Raw genomic sequence first — 27,540 nt, 5'->3', positions numbered from 1 at the left:
CAACTAAAATTTGTAAATCTTAGGATTCTCAACCTCTGTCCGTCTCCTGGTTTCAGATATGACTGTCCAGATTACTGACGAGTAAAATCCCCTACGAGGTACGTGAACTCCTGAAGTTCTTCTCTCAGACCGTAGAGATAAGTAGACAGCAGCCTCCTTCGACCAATTACATTACAACTGCTGCAACATAATTTCAATTTCTCGGATACAGAGCGAGTTAGTTGAAGTAGAAGAGGGACAGCTGTTTAAAGCACGGTTCAGATATCAATAGGTTAACTGCTGAAGCGTCCATTTTCCTACGCTGCTCCGTACACCAGGTTCTTACAACCCAAACTGTTAATAGCACTTAGAACCACATCACCAACTGGTGCTGTGACCATGTTTGACTGGCCTGTCCTTTTCTGATGAATGTTCACACGAGCTGTCTAAACTTAGTCGACTTAAGTGTTCATCACATCATCTATGTTAAGCACCTGGCAGTGCCCGGTCTAGAAAGTACTCCTACCAACCCTGCTACAAGGTGACAAGCCAGTGAGATTAGAAATGGTGAAGTCTCAAATTGTTCGAGAACAAGATTTGTCAGCCACAAAGTTTGCATGATGCACTGCATGATGGTTATTTGTGATCACATTTCCACAGATTCTTCTTAAAAGGTTGTACTGCACATGAGGAGAGAAGGATCTGAATGAAACGGGTTGTGGTTGTCCTTTTTAAATATGGGGCAGAAGAAGAGACATTTTGAAATATGAATCTATGCAACTCAATCTTGCCGAGGATTATCGCTTCCGGGTCTGTCTTCCTACTGGCTTACGTAGTTGTTATGTGGTTTTGCGATTACATTGCCACTTCATAAACTCATCATAAAACAACCTTCATTTATACTCTAGGGCCCATACTGAGCTATATAGTACCCTGCTGTCGACATATGGTCCCGAAATCAAACCCCTGATATTGAAAATGAAAATTCAACAAAACTCAAAAATAACGGGACAAAATAAAAAAATCTTATACAGCATATATATATATATATATATATATATATATATATATATATATATATGAAGAGCAACAGTAATGAATGTGATGAAATGGTTTAAAAATACATAACACACATTTTATGAGACATTTTTCAGTCACTAAAAGTGTTCCTGATATAAAAGCTGAATGCTAACAGAAACACATTCAAATGCTATTTCAAGTGCTAACATTGCTGTTTTCGAACAAACAACTTATAGACTATTTTTAGACAAAAAATGTGATCGCTAAGTTTGCATTTCTTCCTGTTAAGCATTTTGTTTTTGTCCAGAAAACTAAAGTGCATGAAGTTAAAGAACCACATGGGTGTTTTTATCGAGTTTAAGTTGTATGTATTTGCGATACATACAACACCAAAAACATACCTATAAAATAACATGCCACAGTCTAAGGAGTGACACGTGTAATTATGATAAGTGACTCACTTTTGGACGGTTGACAGTTATTAGTTTCACTGCCGATTGTACACACGCTTTAGAGAGCAAGCATGCTGATGGAGAGATATACTTATGCCATTCCAGCTTATGACTCAGAGCTATAAATACTGGAGCTGCCCCCCCCCCCCCCCCCCCCCCCCGACGCACACCGTCCTTAATAGACTAATATGGACTCTTGGGCTACCGGCACAATGTGCTAGATAGACACTTTAGACACATTTTGTGATGAAGAAAGGGACAATGGGTGTCTCGGTGGACGGCCGGAGAGAAAAACTTGTAAATAAAATGATCAGGAAAATCAACAGTATCACAGTGTTATACTGTGATTTAATGATCTTAGTTTGCAATAGTGGACACAGCCGCACCGCCCGGACACATTCCTACAACTGCTGTGGAATATCGACCTTTTGTTATTTGCATTCATTTACAATGAAATGTAAAAAATATTATAATGTTAAAAAACGTTATAATACATTATTAGAATATTTGTTATCAAAGAGTACCAGAGATTATCTAAATATGTGTAGTACCTCTAATGTATACAATAATAATAATAAATTCGATATTCTTTCTGTTTAATGACAAATTGATGAACTCAAGTGATTCAGAAATAGTTTGGTCTCTGCATTTGGGCAGATGTTATGTTGGATTATCTCCTGTTTTTATCATAAACTTAAACCAGGAACACAAATGTCTTAAGAAAACATAACACACGTTGAGCAACCCGGACAGTTTACTTTAAAGAATATTTGCTCATTTATCTGATGCCGAAGACCAGAGCTGACATCAGGCTTTCAGTCGCAGAACAAAATGTATTGAAGAACGAAATCTATCTGTCGTGGTGAAGTCAGTTTCATGAGGAGACATTACATAAAATGCATCTTAAAAGTCTTTTTCGAAACTCTTTAATGTAAGTGTGCACAACTGTATTGAAAACGGTGGCCACATTTTCACAACATTATGTATGAGATCAGAATATAATACACAGATCTCATTATTGGCTGTGATTTCTTGACCCTTCTCTGTTTTACATTTATCTTTTTAAATAACACCCCGGTCTGTTCTCCGTGTGTTGCTGTTGCTCTTCGGGAATGAACCCCTGACAGCCGAAAAAAAGCCATGTCACAGCTTATTAGCTCAGTCTCAAGAATAGATCCATGTGGTTATTTAAATACTCCTGCACGTAAACACATCTCTGTTTCGTTTCACAATTTGAAAAGCAAGAAAGTATACGCAATGCATAAACAGCAAATATCAAATATCATGCAGAAATGGCCGCTATATTTGAAATGACTTTTAGCGGCCGTCTGCTCTTGAGGCCAGACTCCTCGATCAACCGACAAAAGGTAACAATTAAATGTGAACATTTATCGGCAACAATTTACTGGTGATTTACCACAGACGTGACCCACTGCTGCGTCATTCAGTTTGCAAAAAAAGGAAATGATCTGAATTATAGACAGCTGACATCAATATCAACTTTGAAACGAAACATACTTAAATATTGCAAAATATTTCAAGTAATCTGAAAGGTCAACATCTCTCAACGAATGTTTGCCCAGCCGCCTACCAACACAATATAAGTGAAGATGAGCAAACTGCATTAAATATGTATATTTTATCAGAACAGCTTTGAAAAACAAATCTACCGGTACTCTGTTTTGAAAGTCTAATTCGAAGCCACATTGTCCTCGCAAAGTAGAAGAAAAGACACACACACACACACATGCAGATCAGAGGCAGCTCCGTAGTCATAACAAAACGCCACATGGGCCCAATCCCTTCACAGAGCCTCATTGGAGGAAGTAACAAATTAGAAGAATTCAAGTCCAGTCCAGCTCCAGAACAGCCCTCAACCGAGTCCACTGACGCATCCAACAAAAATATTCCACCATGTCCAAACACATAAAGACAGCTATAAATCGTGCCTCAATGCCGACCGCCCCACTCAGTGCAGCTGACAAGACTTACCACCTCATACACTATAACAGGCTTATGCTGAAAAGACACCTGGACGTATTGCAGAAACACACCAACCTTGACAAGACAGGCAGCGGAAGTCCAGGCTGCACCTCCGACACTAAACTGTGCACTGCTTGTCTGCAGCCTGACCTCTGTCAGAGACCGACGTATAAATCTCTACCCACGAACATGACGACTATGCAGCCACATGTGCATTAGCATACCATCACAACGAGGGGTCTTCACCCTATGCGAGTGTCACGCTGCTCCCCCGTGTTACTGACCGCTGGACAAGCAGCAGGAGACGAAGTCACAAGTGGTCAGAATGTGTGTGTGTGTGTGTGTGTGTGTGTGTGTGTGTGTGTGTGTGTGTGTGTGTGTGTGTGTGTGTGTGTGTGTGTGTGTGTGTGTGTGTGTGAGAGAGTGAGTGAGTGAGGACGGGGGGTAGACCAACACAGAAAGTATTTAGGGAGGAGGCCTTGCTGTGCAATGCTGAAGCTGCTGCTCCCACGGCGGCAGCAGTTTGGTCCACAGAAAGATTCATTTAGAGTCGTCAGTCTGGTTCAAAGTAGCAGAACACGCTAACGCCAAAATTACGATTAATATACCAACACATCCTATTTTTTTCTCATAACATAATCCTCTCAAAGCTGTATGAATTGCATTTTCTTTAAAGAACACCAAACAACATGCCACTAACAAATATAGCCCATTATTTAACACATTTTAAAATAGGAAAACTGATTTAAAATAGGAAAACTGATTGTTTCATATACAAGAAATTATGCCAATACAAAAAAGGTATTTTAAGCATATTTTTAAAATGATTTACAGTAAAGTAGATCCATAAGCCAACAGTTGACTCTTATATAAGATATGTATTGCTCCTATGTTCACAGAAATGATTGTCCTTCAACAGGTAAATTATTTAAAAAATCAAATGCTACACATTTAGCCGATGCTATAAAATAGTTCGGAAGATAAAGTGTGACATTGGCATTCAAATATTTTATGCACTTTTTATGTGTATAAAAACAAAAATATGTATATTTCCACTTTCATATCATACAATTACAAAGATATAACAATCTAACATGTTTGCATACATTTGTAATTCCCTTTTCTCTTTTTAATGTACCATTTCATAAAAGGGCTGTTTGGATTGCACTCTTATGTTCTATCACAGCTCAATTAAAGATGGCAACAAAATAAAAATGCAATTTAATGTAACTCGTTTCCTTTCATTACCTTTTTGTCTATTTCGTTATCTTACAGTGTGTACTCTCATTCACAAAGCAACGTTATTAAAAAGTACTCTGTTGCAGTCTCTTGCAGTAAAAAGTACACAGACGGGAATCCCATAAAACTAAATATCTTACAACAAAATACATGTACACCAACAATGTCATCTCCTGTATGAATCATTTTCCATTCCTGCCTCCATCCATAGATTTTTAGCAACTGTAAATGAGCGCTTTACATAATCACACACGCATTCAACTCCAGCAGAGGTATCACCCCGACAGATTTACAGTCACTCCATCTGTTCGCACGACACCCAGACGGCAGAGACAGAACAAGCCGCTTTCATCCTGTGCCGATACCATACGTGCCATTAGATAATCTAAAGGGATGTTACCAGTGAATATTATTACTATCATTATTATTATTATTATTTCTTTGGCCACTAATGCAGTGAACTAATTCCAACATTGAGAGAGGAGTAGGGTAACATCAACAACAAAACAACATGTGCTGCCATACAGATAATCCATAACCCTCATCCAGAGAGGTATTTATTACGAGGGCTCACAGATATTACCACACGGTCTGTCCAGTATTATGTAAAAATAATTAAAATGTAGGCCCTTGTACGTCCAAAATATATATATATATATATATATATATATATATATATATATATATATATATATATATATATATATAATTATGTGTGCCCGGTTAATTTCAGAACTACATTTGAAGTTGAGACCAGTAAGTTATCTCACTAGCTGAGATCCAACAGGCATACTAAATAATGAATACTGTTACTGCGCAATGCATGATAATCACACTGTTTTGTGTATTTTAGTTATTCAGTCATTTCGTTTTTTTAGACACATTTTTTTCGGTCTAATATTTTCTTTTGTTTATCAAGTCTGCTGTTTCCTGCCACTGTGTGGTAGGATAGGACAGAGTTTATGATCGTGGGGAAGAGGGGGGGGGGGGGAAAGCAGGCGCACAGCACAGGTGTCTTACAAAACACGTGGCCCACTAGGTGGTGCCACATGTTGCTAAAACAGGCCCCGGGAGGTCTGATCGGAATGCATCAGCCTTCCATATGAGAGCACTGTATGTATTTTTGAACAGCCGTTCCCATTCAGCCTGATGGAATGGGAGTCACGATGCTTACATTTGCAGGCTGTGATTTACATATTGTGACTCATATTATGATGTTACTTTGGTAACTCACCTTTGAAATAAAAGTCCTTAAGATACATATATTTTTCATTTTACATAATTTGCTCAATCTTACGTATGAACAGAGTGCTCATTGAAGATAACAAATCCGCAGGCGAGAGAGAGAGTTATGCATAAAATTACACGTGAACTTCAGACTCAAGACACAAATCAAGCGGAGACCATGCAACCCTGAAGCTTGCCTTTAAGGCAAAAACAGTTACTGACATTCCAGAGCCTTAATTCAACTTTTCAACAAATCAGACACATAGCCACCATCGCGCCACAAGAGATGGTCTCATGGGGCGAGGTATGGGAAGCAGGGTCAGCTTGCCTTGCTCCGCATTTGGCACAGTTGCAAACGGGGGTGGTTCCTGATTTACGGCGCCCTTGCAATGGGTGAGGTATCCAGGCCACAGAGACACATGGTCTGGCCGCTCACGACCACTATAACGGTTGCGTGGCGTGATTTATACCCTGTATCTCTGGTGATGCTTGCAAAATGGTCAGATTTATGGCCGGGATCAGTCACAGGGTTTTTACGACGTATAGCATCAAAAGGTACACTTAAGTTTGTGAGGTGACTAGAACTAGCATGTTACCGGCCTTGGCCTATCACTGTCCAATAAACCTATTGTACGTGCCTAAAGTTTACATGCCGGACATTCAGTCACTGACTGAGTCACGCACAAACACACGTTAGACCCACAGACATGAAACTACACCCTGAGAGAGCTACGCTGGAGAAACGTTCTTACTCCATGTCTCTCTCTCACACACACGGTAGCTATAGGTGATCTTGTTTCAACCATTAGGAGAGCGTAACGCGGGATATTAGGGTCACAGAGAAACATACATGTCAAAAGGCACCTTCTGACTTGACAGCTGCCGCCCAACTGTGAAACTTTAAAAAGCATTCCAAAAAATAGGTCCCCGAGCAGGAAATCTGCAATCAGTCTTTCGCGCTCTGCTGACACACTGCGCACGTGAGGACTTTAGAGTGGCACCTGTTTGCGGCATTTGCTAAGACGTAAGATATCCCTGTAAGGTCAATGACGAACCTCAATTAAAGAATCAAAACTCAAGAAGAAAGTTTGACAACAGTGTGAAAGACAGTACATTTTTCTTCAACTAGTTGCTGCTGAGCTGTCCAGTGACACAATGCAAGTCCACAATTCTTCTTTAGGAAATTCTACAGGTCCAAATATAAACATGTAAAATGGACCATTACATGTCCGGCATGCCACTAATTCGTTCTATTCATGAGCACCTGCAGGGTACAGTCAGGGACATCTCACTGGAGCCTTCCCCGACAGTGGTCGGCAACATCGGAGCTATTTTGGTGCACAAGGTGACGTAGCGATGATTCCCACAACGCCTCCTTCGAACCTTCTCTCCTTTCTTTCACATCTCCCTCTCTCTCTTACCTCACTCTCACTCTCCCCCATGTCTGTCCAAAGCAAGCATTGCATTTTACCATCTGTCACTGCCGTCATGCTTACAAATACCAATCAATCCTGCACTTGTGTTGTCCCTCTCACTGACTTTCTAGCCAGTGGCAGTAGAATTCCCTTCTCACCTCCTATCATTGAAGAAAAAAAATAAATGGAAATTGCCCTTCAGCAATAATCAGGCTACAACCTGAGGGTGACAGGTCATATTTTTATAATATTGTGCATTTATAGGGAATTAGAATTACAGTCAAATCAAGCATATAGTACTGAAAGTAAACAAACTGTCCAAGCCCTGCGCCACTGCGACAGGTGGTTGAACTTGATTGCCGAGGGAAACTGTTCAGGAAACAAAAAAAATCACAAATAAAACCCCTGCATCAGCAATTACTGCGGGCTTTCCTCTTCACTTAATGTAATAAATACCAAATAAGAGTGCTTTCTGAAGGCTTACAACATAACATAGTCTTTTAAAGGGATTTTTTTTTTAATTGACCCCCGACTTCCACATACTCCCATCCCCTTGCATGGGAAATTACATTATATTATGTCCATGAGCCATAGCTGTGGTACAACATCAGCTTTAGGGTTGCTTTATGCGTCCATACAGTTCTCTTTGAGACAAAAGATGCCTAATATCTATCATTCAAAATTTGAAGCTATTGAATTTTGTGAAGCCGCTGGTACAAAATCAATTATCAAGTTACAAAAATGGTTTACCTATTGATACACTGTATATACATTGTGTTCAATTTGCATTATGGATTATTATAGTACCACATTTCAACTAAATAGTGACCGGCACTGAACTTTTACTTTGAAAATGACATCGTAGACGGTCTTTACTATACGTGTATGCCTGTTCCTTGGTAATATTGGTCCCATATCACATTCAATTCTTTCTTCTAAAATTCCAATATTGACAACTGCTCAGTTCAGGCAGATTCCACCCCAAATGTGTGTTTGAGTGCTCATTAATTAACAATGAAAATGTATTAATCTGGTTGTCTCGAGTGTCTTGGAATGCTGAAATACAGTTTCATGCGATCACGTTAGCATGATATATGCACACAACAATCCAAAATGATGTCTTCAAAACAACACACACACACACACACACACACACGCACACACACGGTGTACACAATAAAGGTCTGACAGTGACAGGGAGGGCAGTGTGGCCATATGGCTCAACATGTCTCATCCTGCTGGAAGTAGCTGGCATCACAGGCTGCTCAAATAGTCATTACAGCAAACTACACAAATAATGAAACAAGAGAACTCTGCAACGTTTCCAACAGCTGCTCGGCAGAACCCCCAAAATGAAAAGTAAACAAAAAGGGGGAAACGGGACAAAGAAAAAGTCGTCCATGAAAAACCCCAGTGTCAGTGAGAAATCCTCCGTAAAGCTGGTGGACAGAATGGGTTGGCTATGCCAATGAGTGATGACCAACTAGGGATTTCTCTGTGGAACCTCTAGTGACACGCTTGTGACGATTAGAATAATACAGACACATAAAACAGAAACAATTAAGACACTGTGTGTTTTGTAATTCTATGGCTAAAATTAAACAGTATCAGGATCGAGCTTTAGTTTTGTGCAGAGATCCTTCTAAACTGAACTAAAAAAATCATTATTTTGCACACAGCATCTGAGAGCGTGGAAACCAGAGCTGCCAGCTGCAGGGGCGAGCATGTCAGATGTGAGAAAGAATGACATGGTAGGATTTGACTTTGTTCAGAAAGTGATCTATTAGATGGAAGGCATTCGCACATGCTGTGCAAGACAACGCACTCAGCCAATCTGAGATAGAGAGGTTTTATCTTCACTCTACCATCTGCAAGGGGGAAACGGGAAAATCCAGGAAGGTTACCGCCACGCTGTCTTCACATTCATGAGACAGCGGTATCTGAGCTGTCCCACACCAGCACATATGATTTCATTGATTTTATCTGCAGTGTAAACTCTGACTCTATGGGTTCTAATTAAAACAGATCGTGTTACTCAGAAGAAAAGTGGAAGGGAGATAACGGATCAGCAGTGCAATTACAGCCAATTACTTAATCACGGCTGTCTCAAGGAGGAAGTCACCACCTGTGCCCTCCCACCTCCCTGAGGCGCACTTGATCACTTTGGAGATGAATCGGCCTTCAATATGGGTTTTGACCGTGTGCTGACAAACAGAGACCTTCTAAGCCACTTCCCTCATCACACTGTGTATTTTAGGTGGCCCATCAGCATGCCCGATTCCTAACGGCCAAGCATGACAGCATCAGTTTCTCCCTCTGGCTGTGTATGCATCTACACCCCTCTCTCGCCATCTCGCTCCCTATTTTAAGTGTTTTCTGTTTCACCCTCTCTGCCTTCCCACTGTCTTCTTCTCTTTGGCCGTGTCTCCCCAGATAACACACACACACACACCTTTATCCGACACTCCCTGATAGCAGTATGGTAGAGGCTGATAGCAGAGGCCAGGAATAGACATTGTCTCCACCTTGGAGCCAGCACCAAGAGTTACTGTTGGAAATGGAGATTAAGAATGCAAAGTTGTCTTCATGACATAAAGGAGTAACTCTTTCAGGATACACAGGATGTACATTCGTGTAAGTCAGGTTGTTTGGTTGGTTAGACAGATGCTATCAAACTAGCGTGACACCAACTAACTCCTGAAAAAGGTTTCTGTTATTGTTGTTGGCCTAAGTTCATCTGTCTCAAATATGACAGTTTGGAATGATATACTTCTCTTATGCAAACGACGATGCATGACCTGTCCTAGTTTCCAAAGTAACTGTATTAGTGTTATGCAAGGTTCGTGCTCACTCACTCCAGACCCACACACCTTTAGATGACTCACCACTACACCCAAAATATCATCAAATGTGCACCCCCTGCTCCACACTGTGAGACACTCAATGGCACTTGAATTCAAGAGGAGGTTAGGCTTCATCACAGATTAGGGTGATGAGGACGGCAGACTGAAGGTAGGTATATGCTTTTACATCAAGGAGGCACATGCCCTTTCCTTATTACTCACCAACTGCGTTAACGCATGTTATAATCATGTTATTACACTGTACGTAAACGCATTCTCTAATTTCATTTTCCTGTAGATTTCTCAACAACCTGGAATCTTTCTTTGATGTAAAGGCAGTCAATGAAACAACATTTGAAAAGCTGTTAAGCTCTGTCAGAGGGGACACATTGTAACTATTTATTGCTTGGAAAATATATTATCATCAACTGGCATTCATTTGTTTACTATTATGGCACAGAGTGTTCTGGTGCCGTGGTTTTTGATTACAGGCAAGATAATACAAAGTGGGTTTGGTGACGGATTGAGTGGTTCTCACTGGTGGTAATGTGGTCTCATGTGAGCCACTCTTCCTATTGCCATCCTGCTCAGCCCATTTAAATCTAATCCCTGAATGTAACTCTGTTCCAGAGTTGTGTGGGATCCCGCTGGTGTAAAATCTGTGGTTAGCGTGTGAAATAGCTTCAGGAAAAAGAGGTTATGTTAATGTGTAACTGTAGCTGCAGTGCTCCTTATTGCAAAAGTTGCACCAGATCCAGGAAACACAAATTGCGACATCATACTCTTCTCTCGCCGCAGCAACTGACGGACACTGTAGACAACATCATCAACATTTTACCAACAAAAACAACTGCGCAAGTCAAATTCACCCGTGCTTAAGAGCCAAAAAAGATTATCACGCTACATGAAAATAGACCCTAATTTGTCATTCATTATGAGTTTTCAGCACATTAAAGGAATCTATATCAAAACAGTGGGTTGCAAAATTTCAGCCCCAATTTTTTCTGACTGGACTGAAAGTAAAGAACTTTATTCATTTAAAAAGAAAAAACTACTTCCGACACCTCTAATTTATCGACCATGCCACACGGGAGCAACAACCTCCATTTATCTGGACGAAGGGGGAACCGCCGGCTCTGACAAGTGAGGGTGTGTTGGGGATATGGCATGTCTGATCATTTATACACTTCCCACCTGGTGCCCTACAGACAGCATTTCTCAACGTGCCGGACAGAGAGCAGTCTTAACCATCTGACTGACTCCGCCCTGCTTTTCCTTTCGCCTCAGAAGTTGGAGAAAAACCAGCAACATGAGCCAGCCCTATAACACGTCTGACTGTATTTTAACACCGCCACAAATCACCGGGCTTCTCCAAGCTGCCACTCATTGCCACACAAAAAGGTATTGAAGCGCCAATAAGCTTTCATCGGCTACATGTTTACGAGAGTCTGTGAAAACACACAGGCAACTAATTAGATGGAGTAAGACCAACGGAGGTAATAGTTATGGAAAAGAACATATATGTCCTTGCAGGACACTGCTGACCCCAGGCCCATAAATCTGGATGTGTGAGACAAGCGAAACACATAAAAGCTTGTTTTAGAACCAGCACATGTTACTTTACTGCCCAAACAACAAACAGGTCGGTTTGGTACTGCTTCAGTGCTTTGCACGCACGACAGACGTGTGAAATAAATAAACTGAATAATCACACATGGTCTGGAACTACTATACTGATATACTATTTTAATGAAATACTTTCATACCTACTTCTAGAAATCCAAGACAGTGTCCAATGCGGCATTCTTGTACTGCATTAGGATGAACAATACAAAAAAGGGAAACTGCCAGAAAATATACCGGACCACATACTGTGCAAGGGAACGTGTGTGACGGTAAATTTACCAATCAACCAAGAGTCCGGCAAGGCTCGCGTTCCCAACTAAGGCAACTTCTAAAGTAGGCTGGCCCTGAACTCCTCCAGGCCATAAACTGTTGTATTTACAAGGACATGTGTCCATGTAACGTTGTTGAAAACCCCTAATTTGGATGGATGACATTGAGGAAGAACATGGGACAAATGGGATTAGACAACATGTCATAACCCTTTTAAATACTCCAAAGTTCGATTACAGTGATGTGATAGTGGATCAACCTGGTGATTGGCTCGGTGACCTTCATGAATGAGCTTTTTAAGAAGTTGCCAACGTGCTGGGGATAAAACTGTTAACCCTGTGGCCAGATTATACTACCACTGTGAAATACCAATGTTTTATCACCTTCACCCTTGGGCCACATACTCCCTTGTTAAAGGCCAGCCTACCACAAACAGATGACTTGCTTACCTTCAGCCAAAAAAAGAATTTCCACGTCTGTTACCACGACAAACATCTTAACACTTGACAAAGTTATGCGTAGGCTTGACATGATATTAACCATTTGATACAGCTGAAGCCGAGACCAGCTAACTTTTCCCCCGAAGGCAAGATAATTCAAAGCTTTGTGGCCTAACAAACACATAAACATCTCCCTGGCACAAAGCACTGCCCCTCCCTCCCCATTGACGTCAGAATGGATGGATCATATTTCATGATCATTTATCTGGCGATTATGAATAACTGGAGGTAATTAACACCACGCCTTCCTTCTGCCTGCCTGTTATTCCCTCTCTTTCAGGGCCAAGAGCCTGAGCCTGGCATCTCTGCTATTCGGGACCTATACGTAGCCAGCCCTGCTGATGGGATGGGGGTCCACCTGATAAAGTTATACAATTATTTAATTGACTTACTTGTGCAGAACAAATAAAGCAGTTACCTAGCTTTAGACTTAGAAAAATATGAATCTACATTATATGTATGTATTCATTGTGCCGTCCAAAAAGGCTGTGCGTGTGTGTGCGTGCGCGTGTGTGTGTGTGTGCGCGTGCGTGGCAGAGGAACTGTGAATTTGATGGACTGTGTTCTGGCCCCTGTCACCGCGTGGACACAAGCAACATGCCTTTGGGGTGAGCACACGTGCTACAATCTCCCCTCGGCCCTCAGCTGTTGGTGGAGCCTCGCAGAGCAGACTTACAACAGGGCGCGTGTTAATGCGTCACTTACAGAAAACCCCACTCTCTCACTGTTAAACCAGGAGGGCAACTGCTTTCAATACATTCTCCCAAGGCTTTTACCACAGCATTATTGTACTTCTACATAACAAGAGAGCTGAGAATAAAGACATCATAAAAACATCTAAATTCTAGTTTATTTGGTCACTTTTCATAGGGTTAGCCCTCCTGCAGTAAATGATTTTGTTTTATAAATGTTTGCTAAAGCATACATTATACTTTCACGTTTATGTAGATACGAGGGTTCGTGGAGGTCTAAAGGCGTGTCATCCGCACAAGCCCACAAGCCCACGCTTGCCAACTGTTGAACATATCTTTGAATGCAGAAAACTTCACACTGGCTAGAGAAATGATTGTAGCTCTGCAGCCTGGCGAGACAAAATATCTTCATTCTTTGACACTGCTCCCTCAGCTCAGCAAGGTCCCCTTTGTTTTTTGGTGTGTAACATAGAAAATAAAGTACATTTTGTGCAAATATTTTCTTTTTCACCTAAAGACGCAAAATGTTTTTACTGTGAAGCAGCTCTGGAAAGTGACACAAATGTCAGCATGGACTTTTCCACACTGAAGTGTCAAAAAGGCGACTCTGTATATGTGCCATGCAAAGTAGCAGCAGCATTTAATCCTCCCACTTCCCTCCCTTTACTATCTTTTCAACAAACACCAAAAGCACCTGATTGATAACAAGTAGCAGAGGCCTACTTCTGTTAGACAGGTGCTTAAAACAGTGTCTGACTCATTTATGGTGACTCATAGAACCCAACGTGGGAATTAATCATCTGAATTCAAGCAAAGTGCCCACGTACCACAGTCTACCTAGAACCTACAGTACCTGATCAACAGAAGGGTGAAAAACTCAGGTGGACATTTTTGAGAGAGCATATTTGTCTTCTTCTGCTACTAGAGTCCAAGGGGCGTGGCCGTGCAACGATTAATGCACAAAGACATGGGACCATCTGATGTCCACGGGAAGTGATGGGGGAAGGACCACAGTGATGTCATTTTCCCTTTTACCTCCCCCAAAAGTCAGCCGGTTGAAAATGATATTCAAGAATGACGAGGTTTTGTTGCTCTGTGCCGGCATTATGTTATTTTGGAAGTGTAAAATGTACTGAATTTTCTTATCATATAATTTCATGCACATAGAAAAACATGCACAAAACCTACATAAATATGCAAAAACAAACAAACAAAAACGCACACGTGAGTCTTACTGCCTGCACTTAACATTTACCATGTGGGAGTGCACTTCATTAGTTTCATATGAACAATCCTTTAAATTTAGATGTGCTTACACAGAGACCTTTAAAGCAGCAAAAGCAAAAGTATACTAATTATGCAGAATATCCCATTTCAAATAATATGTCTATGGTAGGCCTATATCAATGGATTTTAATGATTGATGCATTAATGTGTTGGTAAAAGTGGAGTTAGTTTTCACAACTTTATATACGTAATAATTGGGCTATATGCTACTTAATATTACATCATAGTTTATTAGTTGATTTGTATTTTGTATATCTGTACCGCCAAAGTGGTCTAGTAACTAATATTGACAACTAAATGTAGTTATGTATGTTGTGGAGCAGAAGCATAAAGTTACAAAAGAATAGAAATACTCAAGTAAGATACATTTACCTCAAAATTGTACTGAAGTAGTTGAGTAAATGTAATTGGTTACAGTCGACCACCTCTTAAATAATAGCACAACAGCACATCATAGGTCGAGCCCCTTTTTTCTCTCAAAGTGCACCAGATTGATGAATTTAATTTTAAAATGTACAACAATAAAATGCCCTTGGACTCCACTAGAGCACATGTGTCAAACTCAAGGCCCGCGGGCCGAATTCGGCCCGCCACGTCATTTTATGTGGCCCGCGAATTCGCCAGCAAAAAAAAAAAAAGTTTTTTTTTTTTTGGAAAAATAATTAAAAGTTAGACTTGAAAATAAAAGTATCCCCAAGGTCGAAATTATGAGATAGAAAGTTGAAATTATGAGATAGCATGTTGTCTGTGTACCGACATTAAAACCATCACAACAGGTGGACAGGAGAGGCAACAGCCCGAAAAGCGGTTTTCCAACGATTGAAAAAGATCCACAAATAATCCCAAAATGTCCACGAAGAGAACAATTGATGCAGAGGGAAGAAAATGTAATGAAAGATGTGAAAGCGAATACATGTTTGTGCTTCAAGGAGAACAACGGGTCTGTCTGCTGTGTTATGAGGCGTGTCGGTGATGAAGGATACAATTCACGTCGGCATTTTGACACCAAACACGGAGCTAAATTTAGCCTCCAAGAAAAACATCAAACTGTCCAAGAATTCAAAGGCAGACTGCAATCACAGCAGAATATATTCACACAGCTTCAGCCCAGTGCATGCTGAAGGTGTGTGAGCAGAGCTCCGACCAGATACAGACTTTTACAAATGTCAGTTTGTGAAGAAACTCGCAGACCGAGTTCATGAACTAGCAGCAATCTAACAACACAGCAGCTAAGAGACGAGCAGGTACTTGTGTTTGTAATGAACTGTTGATGAAAGCACAGACAACACGGATACATCATCTATCATGTTCATCAGACCTGACTCTCAGTGAGCAGCTCTTGGATGTAGCTGCATGCACAGGACGACGACAGGGAGGAACATTAGTGATGCAGAGAGGTGAACAAACAGCTTTGAACAAAGTTAATGTCATAACTTGTGTTTGATATTTGTCTTTGTTATTTTCTTTAGTAGTTTGATCTTTGATAGAGTCATGTGGGTTTCTTGACCCTCAATTAAAATGATTTATGTTATAATAACAGAAATGTGTTTAAATATCGTCTTTCATTTCTATAACTGCATGTACAATATGTTTACACTTGAATAAACAATCATCAAATGCAGAGAGAGTTATTTAACAATATGTTGGGGAGAAGTTAGTTATACAGTCTTACAGTTACAACCGGCCCTTTGAGGGCGACCGTGATGCTGATGTGGCCCAGAGTGGAGATGAGTTCGACACCCCTGCACTAGAGGGTTCGAGATCCATCCAACATAGCCTCACAAAACCCTGTGGGAACCACTGCAATCTACAGGACCTTGATAGCCACAGTGACCAAGATACCTGTTTAAATACCAACCTTCTCTGACACACCTCATAAATGCACGGCTGTTTTTTTGTTCTTATGTCACTTTGAATTGTGCACAGAAAGGTGAATGAAGCTGCCACTCGCATTTCATTTGAACAAATGAGATCATTTCCCTCTAAGCTGGAGGGAACGGTACATTCTCCTTCTCACAGCCCAACGTTGTGATTTCGGCCGTTATCGTGGGTGTTTTTCTTCAAAGCAATCTGATGCTGATTTACTGATGTAATTACAGGATGCCCCCAGACTTGACTTGTGTCACCACCAAAGAACATGCCAACAGGGCCCTGGTAACGATGAGGCCTCAGAGGCCTTTTATGCTAATTTCACAAACATCCTCCTAATTTCAAAATATCTTTGTAGAAGGCAATAGCAAAGTTATTTGTACATTGCTTTTCTTTACTACAAACAGCCTGTATGGGTAAACTATCAACCACCGTAACATGACGTCTGTGTCCTTCTCTGAAACAACTAAATAAAACACTGACTGCATTTCTTTTGCTCCGCCTTGTTCAAACTAATTCCACGGATTTCAAAGGCGACCCACAATGCCACAGAGCTGTAGCGCCAGCTCCCGCATCGATGGCCACAGCTAAGTCCAGACAAGCATCATGGGCAGAGCCATATGAGGCGCGGGAAAGCCCACCAGATTAGACCTTCGGTGGGATCGGACCGTAAATCTCACTTCTCCAGTCAGGTTAAGTTAGCTGTGGAGATCGGTCCTAATATTTAGAAATATATATATATATATAACCATACCCAGTGAGACAAACAGAGATAGAAGTTCGGATGGATAGATTGTACATCAGTTATGAAGAAAAAACACACTCCTGCTCTAGGCAGCAGGAAATCCTCAAACAAACCTAAAAGGTGCAAGATTCAACTCACAAATATTATTAGCTTAAGAATGTATAAAGTAGTTGCACAAAATGAATAGCTTGTTTCCATTAAATCAGTGACGAGGCCACCACAGTATTCGTTTTCAGTCAGCGTGGTTGAATATATTAAATTGGGTAAAAATAAATAAATCCAGAGGGTGGGGGGCAGAATTATAAAAACAAATGTTATTTTAGTTATATGACCATTACTCAATCATCACTTGTCTGTTCTAATGCTGTTGCAATTGGCACGAGACAAGACGGAAGTGAAATTAAATAATTTTATAATGAGCAACAAAACGAAAAGACAACATCGAAAGGATTTATTCTACAGTGCTGCACAGCAAACGGTTCCCTTTGCAATCGCAAGTGTCAGAAAGGCACGATAACAACGTTTGGTGCCTTCGGGTTATTTCATTAAATGTAGCTGCGGCTTTGCTGGCTCCACAGTGCACGGGGACGAAAAGCTCAACCCCATAAACACAAAGCGTGAAACCTCTATAAAGTGGAATCAATTACTTAAAAACACAACTCAGTGGGATTTACCTTTCCTGTGGCATTTTCACACGTCAGTGTGCTGATGAAGATCTGCAGGGACTGTGGTACAAGATACAATTCGCTGAGACAACGTTTCCTTCTGTAACATGCTGCCAGAGTGATATAGAGCCAGCAGGTGGGAAAGAGCGGGAAGATGAGGAAAGTGAAATCGGGGAAAAAGAGGGAAGGGATGACCGCTCATAAAACAACGAGACAGTATATGTTAACCATGTCCCATCATTATTCATCACATCATTTGTCTCCGAGTCGTTTCAAGATCTGGCTTGCCTGGTTCCACAGTACAGAGCTTCATTATCGTGGCTTGACCCCTTTTTTCTAGTTTTATCTTTATGATTTTCACCGTTAATGTTTCGAGTGTCAACAGCGGTTCATGTTCTCAACAGTCACAGAGAATCAGCAACGCGTATACGGACATGCTAGAGCAATGACCAATGTGTGCCTAAAGGTTGTCTTTTCAGATGAAAATGAGTTCAACATGTTGGGACGATATGAGGCGTTGTGTCTGAAGGCGACTGCCTTGTATTTTACCCTGCAGGCCTGATGTTATCTGCTTTACTTGTCTTCCTGACTGCTTAGGGAACATCCCATAACGTGTTAGTAGTCCGAATGCAACTAATTATTGTCCTCATATTCTGCTTTCGGCAATGGGTTTGTATGTATTATTATATTAATTGTATATAAATTGAATACGTACAGAAACGACTGCAACTGACACCTTGGATTTAATATTTGATGCCCTTTCCAGACAAAGACCATGCAACAAGGGACATGTTTAAATATCATTTAAGATCAGAACCGGAGTACTTAAGACCACAATTTTATCCTGTAACATTATTACCGCAAAGACCCCGACAGGTGCTGAGACGGCAACCAAGTACATGAAATCCGTGTATTATTACAGTAGGATAATTACATGTTGTGCTTTCTTGCACGGAGCTGCATTCGGAAACTATAATTTGTTTGGCATTCGATCGAACGTGCAGTTACGATAGCCTAAACATGCAATCTGGTTCACATGGCTTTGAGCGGTTGCGTATTTAAAGACCCTCAAACGAAAATATTTCGCAGAAGAAATCTGATTGGCTAACATAAAAACTCTGCTGGATATCAGGTGTGGCAGCACATCCTTAATTAGTTGATGATCTAAAATAAGCAGCGGACTGAAAATCCATGTACGGACTGCTGAACCCTACTTTGTCTCCAACAACTAAACTCATTAAATATTGCCCCAAAAAACACATACAGAGACTATACTTACTCAATATTCGCCATTTGTTCTTATTCATTTCCACTCCTGGGTCTGTGACACATGTTTGCCCGATAAAGTCAGCTTCCAGCAGATGAAGGAGCCTCCAGTGTACAACATACAACACAGTGAGGCTGATTGAATTTCAGATTGAAGACAGTGTATTCCTATACTGTCTGAAATCTGATATTCAATCTGTAAGGCCAATAACATGCTTGACCCCATCACTGTTTGCTAAAGTAGAGAACAATACTAATACTCAGAAAGACGAGAAAGAACCATTCAGTCCTCATTTAACACTCAATGCTGCAAAGCACATTTTTGTTGGACTGGGTTTAGCTGTGAGATATGTCAACCGTGGTGTAACCTCAACCGGTGCCGAGATGCAGCGGAGCAGACGGACTGAATGTAAAGCTTTGACGTGCGTTCACGGCAAGAAGCCCGACTTCTATGACTTCACCAGACGCCGTCTTGTTTTAGAGACATTACGTTCCAAATCAATTTCCAAGACAAGTAGGCAGATACAGAGACGGTGTGTTCAAATGAATTCTGTGGTTCTATGAATGCAATGCATAGAACCATGAACAAAATCATATTTTATCTCATCATTTCTATTTATCTGACAGGAAAAGATTTGTATTAATAACCACATTCACCTAAAAAAGGTTGCCTGAGTTTAACTAAGCTATAGAGATTTAATTATGGACATTACTATTTTGAGAAAATACAATTTCGTAAAGATGCTGATTTTAAGATTGATAAATAGCAGCAAGTAGTTCAGTGAATAATATGAAATATACAAATATCAAACCTTTTTAAATCCTAATGTGCTAAGGGTCAAACAAACGTGTGATTGTAACATGTTTGTATTCGTATAGCTTTGAATGAAAATAGCCGTGGTAATTATATTTTATATTTATTTTGTTTGATTTTAGTTATTGAAGCTGAAAAACGTGAGTTGTATTACAAAGAATTTAAAGCCAATTAAAATTTGATTGGTTTACATAAAAACAAGTCGTAGGCACTTAATAAGAGGAATACAATTAACTAATTGTACAACGCTTGTTAGTTGCAAGGATGTATATAAATATTTGTGTATTATGCAAATTACTGCAATAATTGAGTACTCAGACTTCCCTTATATGCAAACATCTGTATGTTGTCCACAACATGAAATGAATTAAATCGTAAATGAAATGAAATGCTACTTTATAGGAAATATCCAAATACTAGTTTTGAGACTTACAGGTCATCGTTTTATTGACGTATAATTCAGATCAGATGCATTGCGGGATATTTCGTGCGGGCGGACAATTCATCTTCCAGAAACACTTCTCCCCACCACAGCTACCTTTGAAAGCTACAGTGTAATTATGAATGACCCAAATCACCCAAATCCCAGTGAAAAAAAATTCATTTTTCATTCAGCCATGTGAGCACCAGACATGTGCCTTTACTACGCCTTCAGAGTGTGTGGTGCACATAACTTTCTCTTACCTCTGCAAGAGTTCACTTGTTGTCTCGGGGGCGTATCCGCCACTTTGTCCTTTTCCCAGCATGTTTGTACGGCCTCTCTTGACTCTCTCGGTGCTACTTGTCCGATCCCAAGCTCGCCGCATGGCAAAACAAACTCCCTAGCACCACCTGCAGCCTTAACACCCCTAACTTCCCCAAACGCACACCCCCTCGGAAATAACTACCGCAGTCCCAAGACAGCTATCCCGATGAGTCGACCCTCCCTAGCACGCTGTGATTTTCTCTCCCCTTACTGTATGGACAGATGATAGAAAGGCCAGCAGGAAGAAAAGCTTCAGCAGGGGCTCTTCCACTCAGCTACTCCTGATCGACAGCAGCAAAGGCAGCAAAGCACCCTTTAGCCTCTTCTCTCCAGCCCTCTCTTTCCCTACAAACCACGCAATGTACTCTTCCAAGACGTGCCTTCACTTCCCCTCTTCTCTCGAGTCTCAGAAGATGGGGGAAACAGAGCCTCTTCAAAGGGAAACAGGAGGTTGACTGAGTGAGGTTGAAGAGGGAGTAACAGAAGAGGTGGGCTCAGGGGACGACAGAAAGGGGGGCGAGTATAAAGAGACCAACTGGGAGTCCCTGCCCAGGACAGCTCCACACGGCACAACAACAGGGACAAGAAAGTCCCTCCTGCCACAACTGATTATCACCTCAAACACACAAGCACCAGCACACGCACCATCACATTCGTCTTGCCAGTGAAGGGGTGCACTGGGGTTCTGGGAATGCAATCAGTCACTCAGTAGGTGTCGGGATCAATTTAGCCGCTGAATCATCGGAGGGGTCTGGAATACCGTGTCAGATTATTCACATTTTGTTACGGTCTGGCAGTCTGAGGTTTCACATCTGCGAGTCAAACGGTCGGGCGTGTTTGGTAATAAATCACTAAATCATTGGGGAAGAACAGCACTGAGTGAGAGCACGTCAGAGTGTGAGCTGCTATTTCCAGAAACTGGAACTTTGTCCACAAGTAGATTTAAGATTTAGAGCAGATTGTGACTCCTTTTAAAAGGTTATCAGAAAAGATGATGAATGAAAAAGATAAATAATAGCAAGGATAGATATAATACATACATCCAGCTGTTCACAAAACACAAAGACATTTGGCTTCTTTACTTTCGTTGATCACTTTATATCTCAGCCGACATGCTGCCCCTGTCCCAGTGGTGCACAAGGACCTGAATTATCAATCGTGGTAAAACAGGGGGCGCTCCCCGAATCAACCAAGAGAGGATGCTTTCACTCCATCGGCACATTGTCTGCTTCAACAAACTTATCTGACAGATTTCTTGCTGACAACCACCGAGAAACTCTCGCGAAGCATTGTTTTTGAAAAACAAACATGCACATAAGATATTGCTTCACTAATCCAAGCTTTAAAAATGATCTCAGTGAGTCCCATGTGAAAGAACTTCACAATCATGTGTCTGAGAGTGTGTGTGTGTGTGTGTGTGTGTGTGTGTGTGTGTGTGTGTCTGCCGTCTATATTACAAATGCCGTCTAGCTCTAACCATTCTGGTATTTGTAGTCAGTCTGAATATCAGTGAAGCCTTCTCACCACACACAAAAGTGTGCCATCGAACCACATCTCCCATGACTCATCAATGCGGCCTCACCAGCTAACATTAGCGCATTTGTGTGAACTGAGAACATGCCGAGAAGTGATCCGTCATATTCGGCGCAGCCAGCTGTGGTCCAAGAGCCGAGTGATGAAAAGTCATTTTTTGATGATTGAGAGCGACAGCAAGCGGCCTTGCAGAGAACTAAGCAATGACAAAGTGTGGAAGTCTGTGTCACAACTTCTCACCATGCAGCAATGAGTAAACCAAAAGCTCACAAATTCATTCACGAACACGTCTCTCTCACTCACACACACACACACGCACACACACACACACACACACGCACACACACACGGTCAAATGTGGTTCTGGTCATTGCGTGAGAAGGTGTCTGTTTCAGCAGGCCTCTTTCACAGGCGCACCACTGATCACCAATAACAAACACAAACACGACGTCGTGTTGATCTGGTTTTGGAGTGAAAGCTCTTTAAGAGAATTGTGTCCAATGAAAAAGCAAGGAATCTCCGTCTGTCCTCCGCATATCTCGAGAACCGCTCCTTCAAATTGACTTCCCACTCGGCAGGCTTGGCATGTCTACATGCAGCGCCACAATATTTTCTGCCGAAGTCGACGAAAACAGTTGAGTTGCATATCTTTAAGTGCTTCGCGGTGCTTTTGTGAGGTATTTCAGGTTAGAATGAGTTAGAATAGTAAGATGATACATTTCATGTCTAAACATCATCATGAATGTAAAGCTGTTGGGGTAACAGCAAAGTCTCCCCCTCGTGTTCTCCTCCCGGTGAACCAGAGTGTGTTTCTGACCGTGAGACTTTGATTCATGACGTATTTATGTCCTGGCAGGTGTATTGCTCAAGACCCAAAGGAAGCGCGGTGTTCAGTATGAAGTCGTTCATACTGGTCATCTTTGTTTGTCATTTGCAGTTTAGACATTGGTGTCCTCATGAAGCCAGCTTTAAGACCAGAGAGAAGATATGAGCCGCTATCAGGATCCAGAGAACATATGACCTCATGAAGCCAGCTTTAAGACCAGAGAGAAGATATGAGCAGCTATCAGGATCCAGAGAACATATGACCTCATGAAGCCAGATTTAAGACCAGAGAGAAGATATGAGCAGCTATCAGGATCCAGAGAACATATGACCTCATGAAGCCAGATTTAAGACCAGAGAGAAGATATGAGCAGCTATCAGGATCCAGAGAACATATGACCTCATAAAGCCAGCTTTAAGACCAGAGAGAAGATGTGAGCAGCTATCAGGATCCAGAGAACATATGACCTTATAAAGCCAGCTTTAAGACCAGAGAGAAGATGTGAGCAGCTATCAGGATCCAGAGAACATATGACCTCCTGAAGCCAGCTTTAAGACCAGAGAGAAGATGTGAGCAGCTATCAGGATCCAGAGAACATATGACCTCATGAAGCCAGCTTTAAGACCAGAGAGAAGATATGAGCAGCTATCAGGATCCAGAGAACATATGACCTCATGAAGCCAGATTTAAGACCAGAGAGAAGATATGAGCAGCTATCAGGATCCAGAGAACATATGACCTCATGAAGCCAGATTTAAGACCAGAGAGAAGATATGAGCAGCTATCAGGATCCAGAGAACATATGACCTCATAAAGCCAGCTTTAAGACCAGAGAGAAGATGTGAGCAGCTATCAGGATCCAGAGAACATATGACCTCCTGAAGCCAGCTTTAAGACCAGAGAGAAGATGTGAGCAGCTATCAGGATCCAGAGAACATATGACCTTATAAAGCCAGCTTTAAGACCAGAGAGAAGATGTGAGCAGCTATCAGGATCCAGAGAACATATGACCTCATAAAGCCAGCTTTAAGACCAGAGAGAAGATGTGAGCAGCTATCAGGATCCAGAGAACATATGACCTCATGAAGCCAGCTTTAAGACCAGAGAGAAGATATGAGCAGCTATCAGGATCCAGAGAACATATGACCTCATGAAGCCAGATTTAAGACCAGAGAGAAGATATGAGCAGCTATCAGGATCCAGAGAACATATGACCTCATAAAGCCAGCTTTAAGACCAGAGAGAAGATGTGAGCAGCTATCAGGATCCAGAGAACATATGACCTTATAAAGCCAGCTTTAAGACCAGAGAGAAGATATGAGCAGCTATCAGGATCCAGAGAACATATGACCTCATGAAGCCAGCTTTAAAAAAGAATGAGGCACGAGCAATCACTGACAGCCTGTAACTTCCTTTGACAACAGTTGCATTTGTATTTTATTGTTGAACTAAAATTACACAGTGACACAAAGCCACGGCACAGCATGCAGAATTGCTGTCGTCCAATCATATTAATGGCTCCACGGAGCGCTGACCGGTTTTAAACAGTCGAAAATAGAAGCGAGTTTATAAACCGTTAATGTTTTATAGACCCGACCTTAAACCCATCAGGAGAACCTGCACCTGATCCGTGGGAATGGATTTAGTCGCAGACCTGCAGGAGCTTTCAACAGCTGAGATTATAAAAGACTTGAACAGCTCCTCCACTCACTTGCACACAACTAAGTGGCAAGTCTTGTAAAACAGATGGAACAGATTCTTGTGAATAAATTAGTCGTCTAACTTTTACAAATGAACAGCTGTTGCTTTAAAGATCACCCAACATTGTTTTGTTAAAGATTTTAAAGCAATTCCGGTTGAATTAGAGAAGGTTGAAAACCCCATTTGGATCACGCAATAAGCCATCAAAACAACACTGATCTATCTTGAGCATATCACACTTTGCCTCCGGCCGGCAGCTCGGGGTCACGTAGTGAAATCAGGGGCCAGATCAGCGGGTGACCTTTCCACCCAGTCTGAGCCAGGGCCCCCTGCAGGCTTCCAGCTCAACGGCAGACCAGCAGGGGTTAATGTCCGTCTCCTTGTGTCAGCTAAACAAACGAAGACCCACGGAGTGAACACTAATATTGGTCTTTAATTTGAATCTACTACTCTGTATTTCTATCCACATGAATAACACACATGTTCATATCTATAATTAAGCTTCATGCTTCTTTTGACAACATTGTGAGAATAGTTTGCCAAGACACTTACAGGATAGTGTGGCTGTAGACTGACATATGTACACATACCACCACTGCAAGGCAATACAACCAGTTAGAAAGACTACTTCTTGAGATATAACTGTGTATGAGATTATGTCCCCACACCAGCAAACAAACAAACAAAAAAAAAGCCCATAAAACCACAACTCTCATCAGTCATCCTTTGCTTTGCAGCCTGCACCTCGTCAGTCAAAGCCACTTCCGGGCTCCAGCTCAGGCTCTGGGACGGAAACATGTTTGACCAGAATCACATGCGTGTGAAAGGCGGTGAGACAAGCAGACAGACGACCGACAGACTGGTCATCTGAGTAAACAGACGGGTATGGAGAGGACTTTGGAGCAGCAAAAAAGAGACAGAAAAGAGAAAAGAGTCAGTCAGACGGTCAGGCCTGCGCAGCAGATGGACCACCATGAAGTGCAAGGACAGAGCCAGTCTGTTCACAGGTCACCCCCCTCCTCCCCCTCCCACCGCAGTTAATAAGCACCTGTTAGACAACAAATTAACTTGTTGACTGTAAGACAACAGGACAGTTTTATGCATGTTTTTCATGATTAGGAGCTTGAATACCGGCGCTAGTATTAACTGTTCATTTACTGAAGCCTACTCCACATTCTGATACCGAAGGGCAAGTGGATGGTTGAAAAGACTAAATGTTTATTGTCCGAGAACGAGGGGTACATTATCTGGGCGTGAAGAGAATGGTGCAAAGCTTACACAGCCATTAACAGATGAACAGATCTCACGCAACGGTTGAAGAATGACACGTATATATAGCATATTCTTTAGGGAGAAATTGAAATTATAATCAAATTATTCATCAAATTACAGGTTCAGAGGAAATGCAGTCCCCTGATGTATGCCTTTAACTAAATACAACTTTCAAATATAGAGTTTTTTCAGTTTTTGCTTAGTTTCACTGGTTCATCTGATTAGAAAGGGCAGATGGGTAAAAACTTAGCTTTCAGTCTAAAGAGTGCATAGCTAAAAGTGCATAGCTACAATCGGCCAAACACATTCATTTCCTCTTAATATGAGCACTATGTTGGAAGGTCATGAGGATAGCCGAGTAATGATAGTTCACCAAGATGGTTAGAGCTAGTTTGGCTAAGTAGCTATCTTACTAGCCAACGCTAAGAAGGTAACCAGCCCAAAAGCAACACGATCGATTTGTCTCTAAATAAGCTTCAAAGGGCCACGTGTCCCAGTAGGAGACGCACAGGTGTGAATATGAACATTAATGATGGCTGGATTCCATTTAGCCGCTTCACCTTCAGGGTCCTGGTGTGCAGCATGCTGGAATGAGTCCTGCACATTATTTTCACTTCCAGTTTTAAATTAGTTCCGTGTTCAACACAAGTCAAAGACATTTCAATGTTTTGTTCTTCCACATATAAAATACGTCGGTAGATTGACTTTTGAAGCTCTTATGTGTCATACAAAAGGCGGTTGCTAACGAGAGGCTAAATGAGAATACTAAATGTCACCAACGAGTTCGCCTTCATAGCCCTTGTGTAAACTCGTGCTCATGTGACCGCGGAGAAGTTCATTTATAGCCTTTGGCTTTTTGCTTCTGGCATGTGAATCATAAAAGTGGTGTTAATTTGTGAAGGTGTACATATCGTAAACAGGTGTTTGCCACAGCGCTTCTTTTTTTGTACATCCAATGGAAAAAATAATCCACTTGCCTTTCTGTGGCGGGAACCCCTGGGAAGCTCACGTCAGCCCTGCACCGCTCTATATTCTGCATGAATATCCACCACAAATGGTGCAGAGAACACTTTCCTGTCTTTTGAGATGACAAAACAAATGGAGGAAAAAAAAAATACGAGCTCTTACTTTTAGGTTCACATCGTACACGTGCGAGACAGCAGATGAAGGGGAATTGAAACCTGTAGGAGATGAGTTGCGAGAATTCCTCATCAGCTGACTTGGCGACAGATCGTGTGCCGGGTTGTTAATATCTGGCAGAGCAACAGATCTGCTCTCTGTTGGCAGGCCCAGAGGGATGAGGTGTCCGTGTCACACCAGGCTTCACTGACGTGTCGGCACTTCTTTTAACCAACTGACTTCGAGGTCAGTGTGGTTCACATTTAATGTTAGCAGAACAACATTGAGTGCAGATTATAAGGGTGAGAACTGCATATGCAGGGAGGTGCAGGAAAAAGCACAACAGCGTAAAATGACAACTTCAGTCGGGACACATGATGCATAATCATCTCAATGGTTTCTTTAAATTGAACATTCACTCTGCTGAACACAAACAACACGTCTGGCATAAA

General features: G+C 41.6%; 1 protein-coding gene across 2 annotated transcripts in view; it reads right to left on the bottom strand.

The window, feature by feature from the left end:
• rbm20 (RNA binding motif protein 20) overlaps positions 1-21,023 on the bottom strand; it is a 37,196-nt gene extending 16,173 nt beyond the window's left edge. Inside the window, exon 1 of one of the 2 annotated variants that reach the window (XM_079278708.1) lies at positions 20,577-21,023. In XM_079278708.1, the coding sequence (XP_079134834.1) occupies positions 20,577-20,698 (122 nt within the window). In that variant the 5' untranslated portion in view covers positions 20,699-21,023. Of the gene's footprint in view, positions 1-3,509; positions 3,551-20,576 lie in introns of those variants that run through there. The other variant, XM_079278709.1, reaches the window with a different exon arrangement.
• Between the last annotated feature and the right edge of the window lie 6,517 nt (positions 21,024-27,540).

The sequence above is a fragment of the Melanostigma gelatinosum genome (assembly GCF_949748355.1).
Source record: "Melanostigma gelatinosum genome assembly, chromosome: 11".
Classification (NCBI taxonomy): domain Eukaryota; kingdom Metazoa; phylum Chordata; class Actinopteri; order Perciformes; family Zoarcidae; genus Melanostigma; species Melanostigma gelatinosum.
The sequence above is the reverse complement of the archived record's forward strand: the minus strand, read 5'-3'. Positions and strand labels throughout refer to the sequence as shown.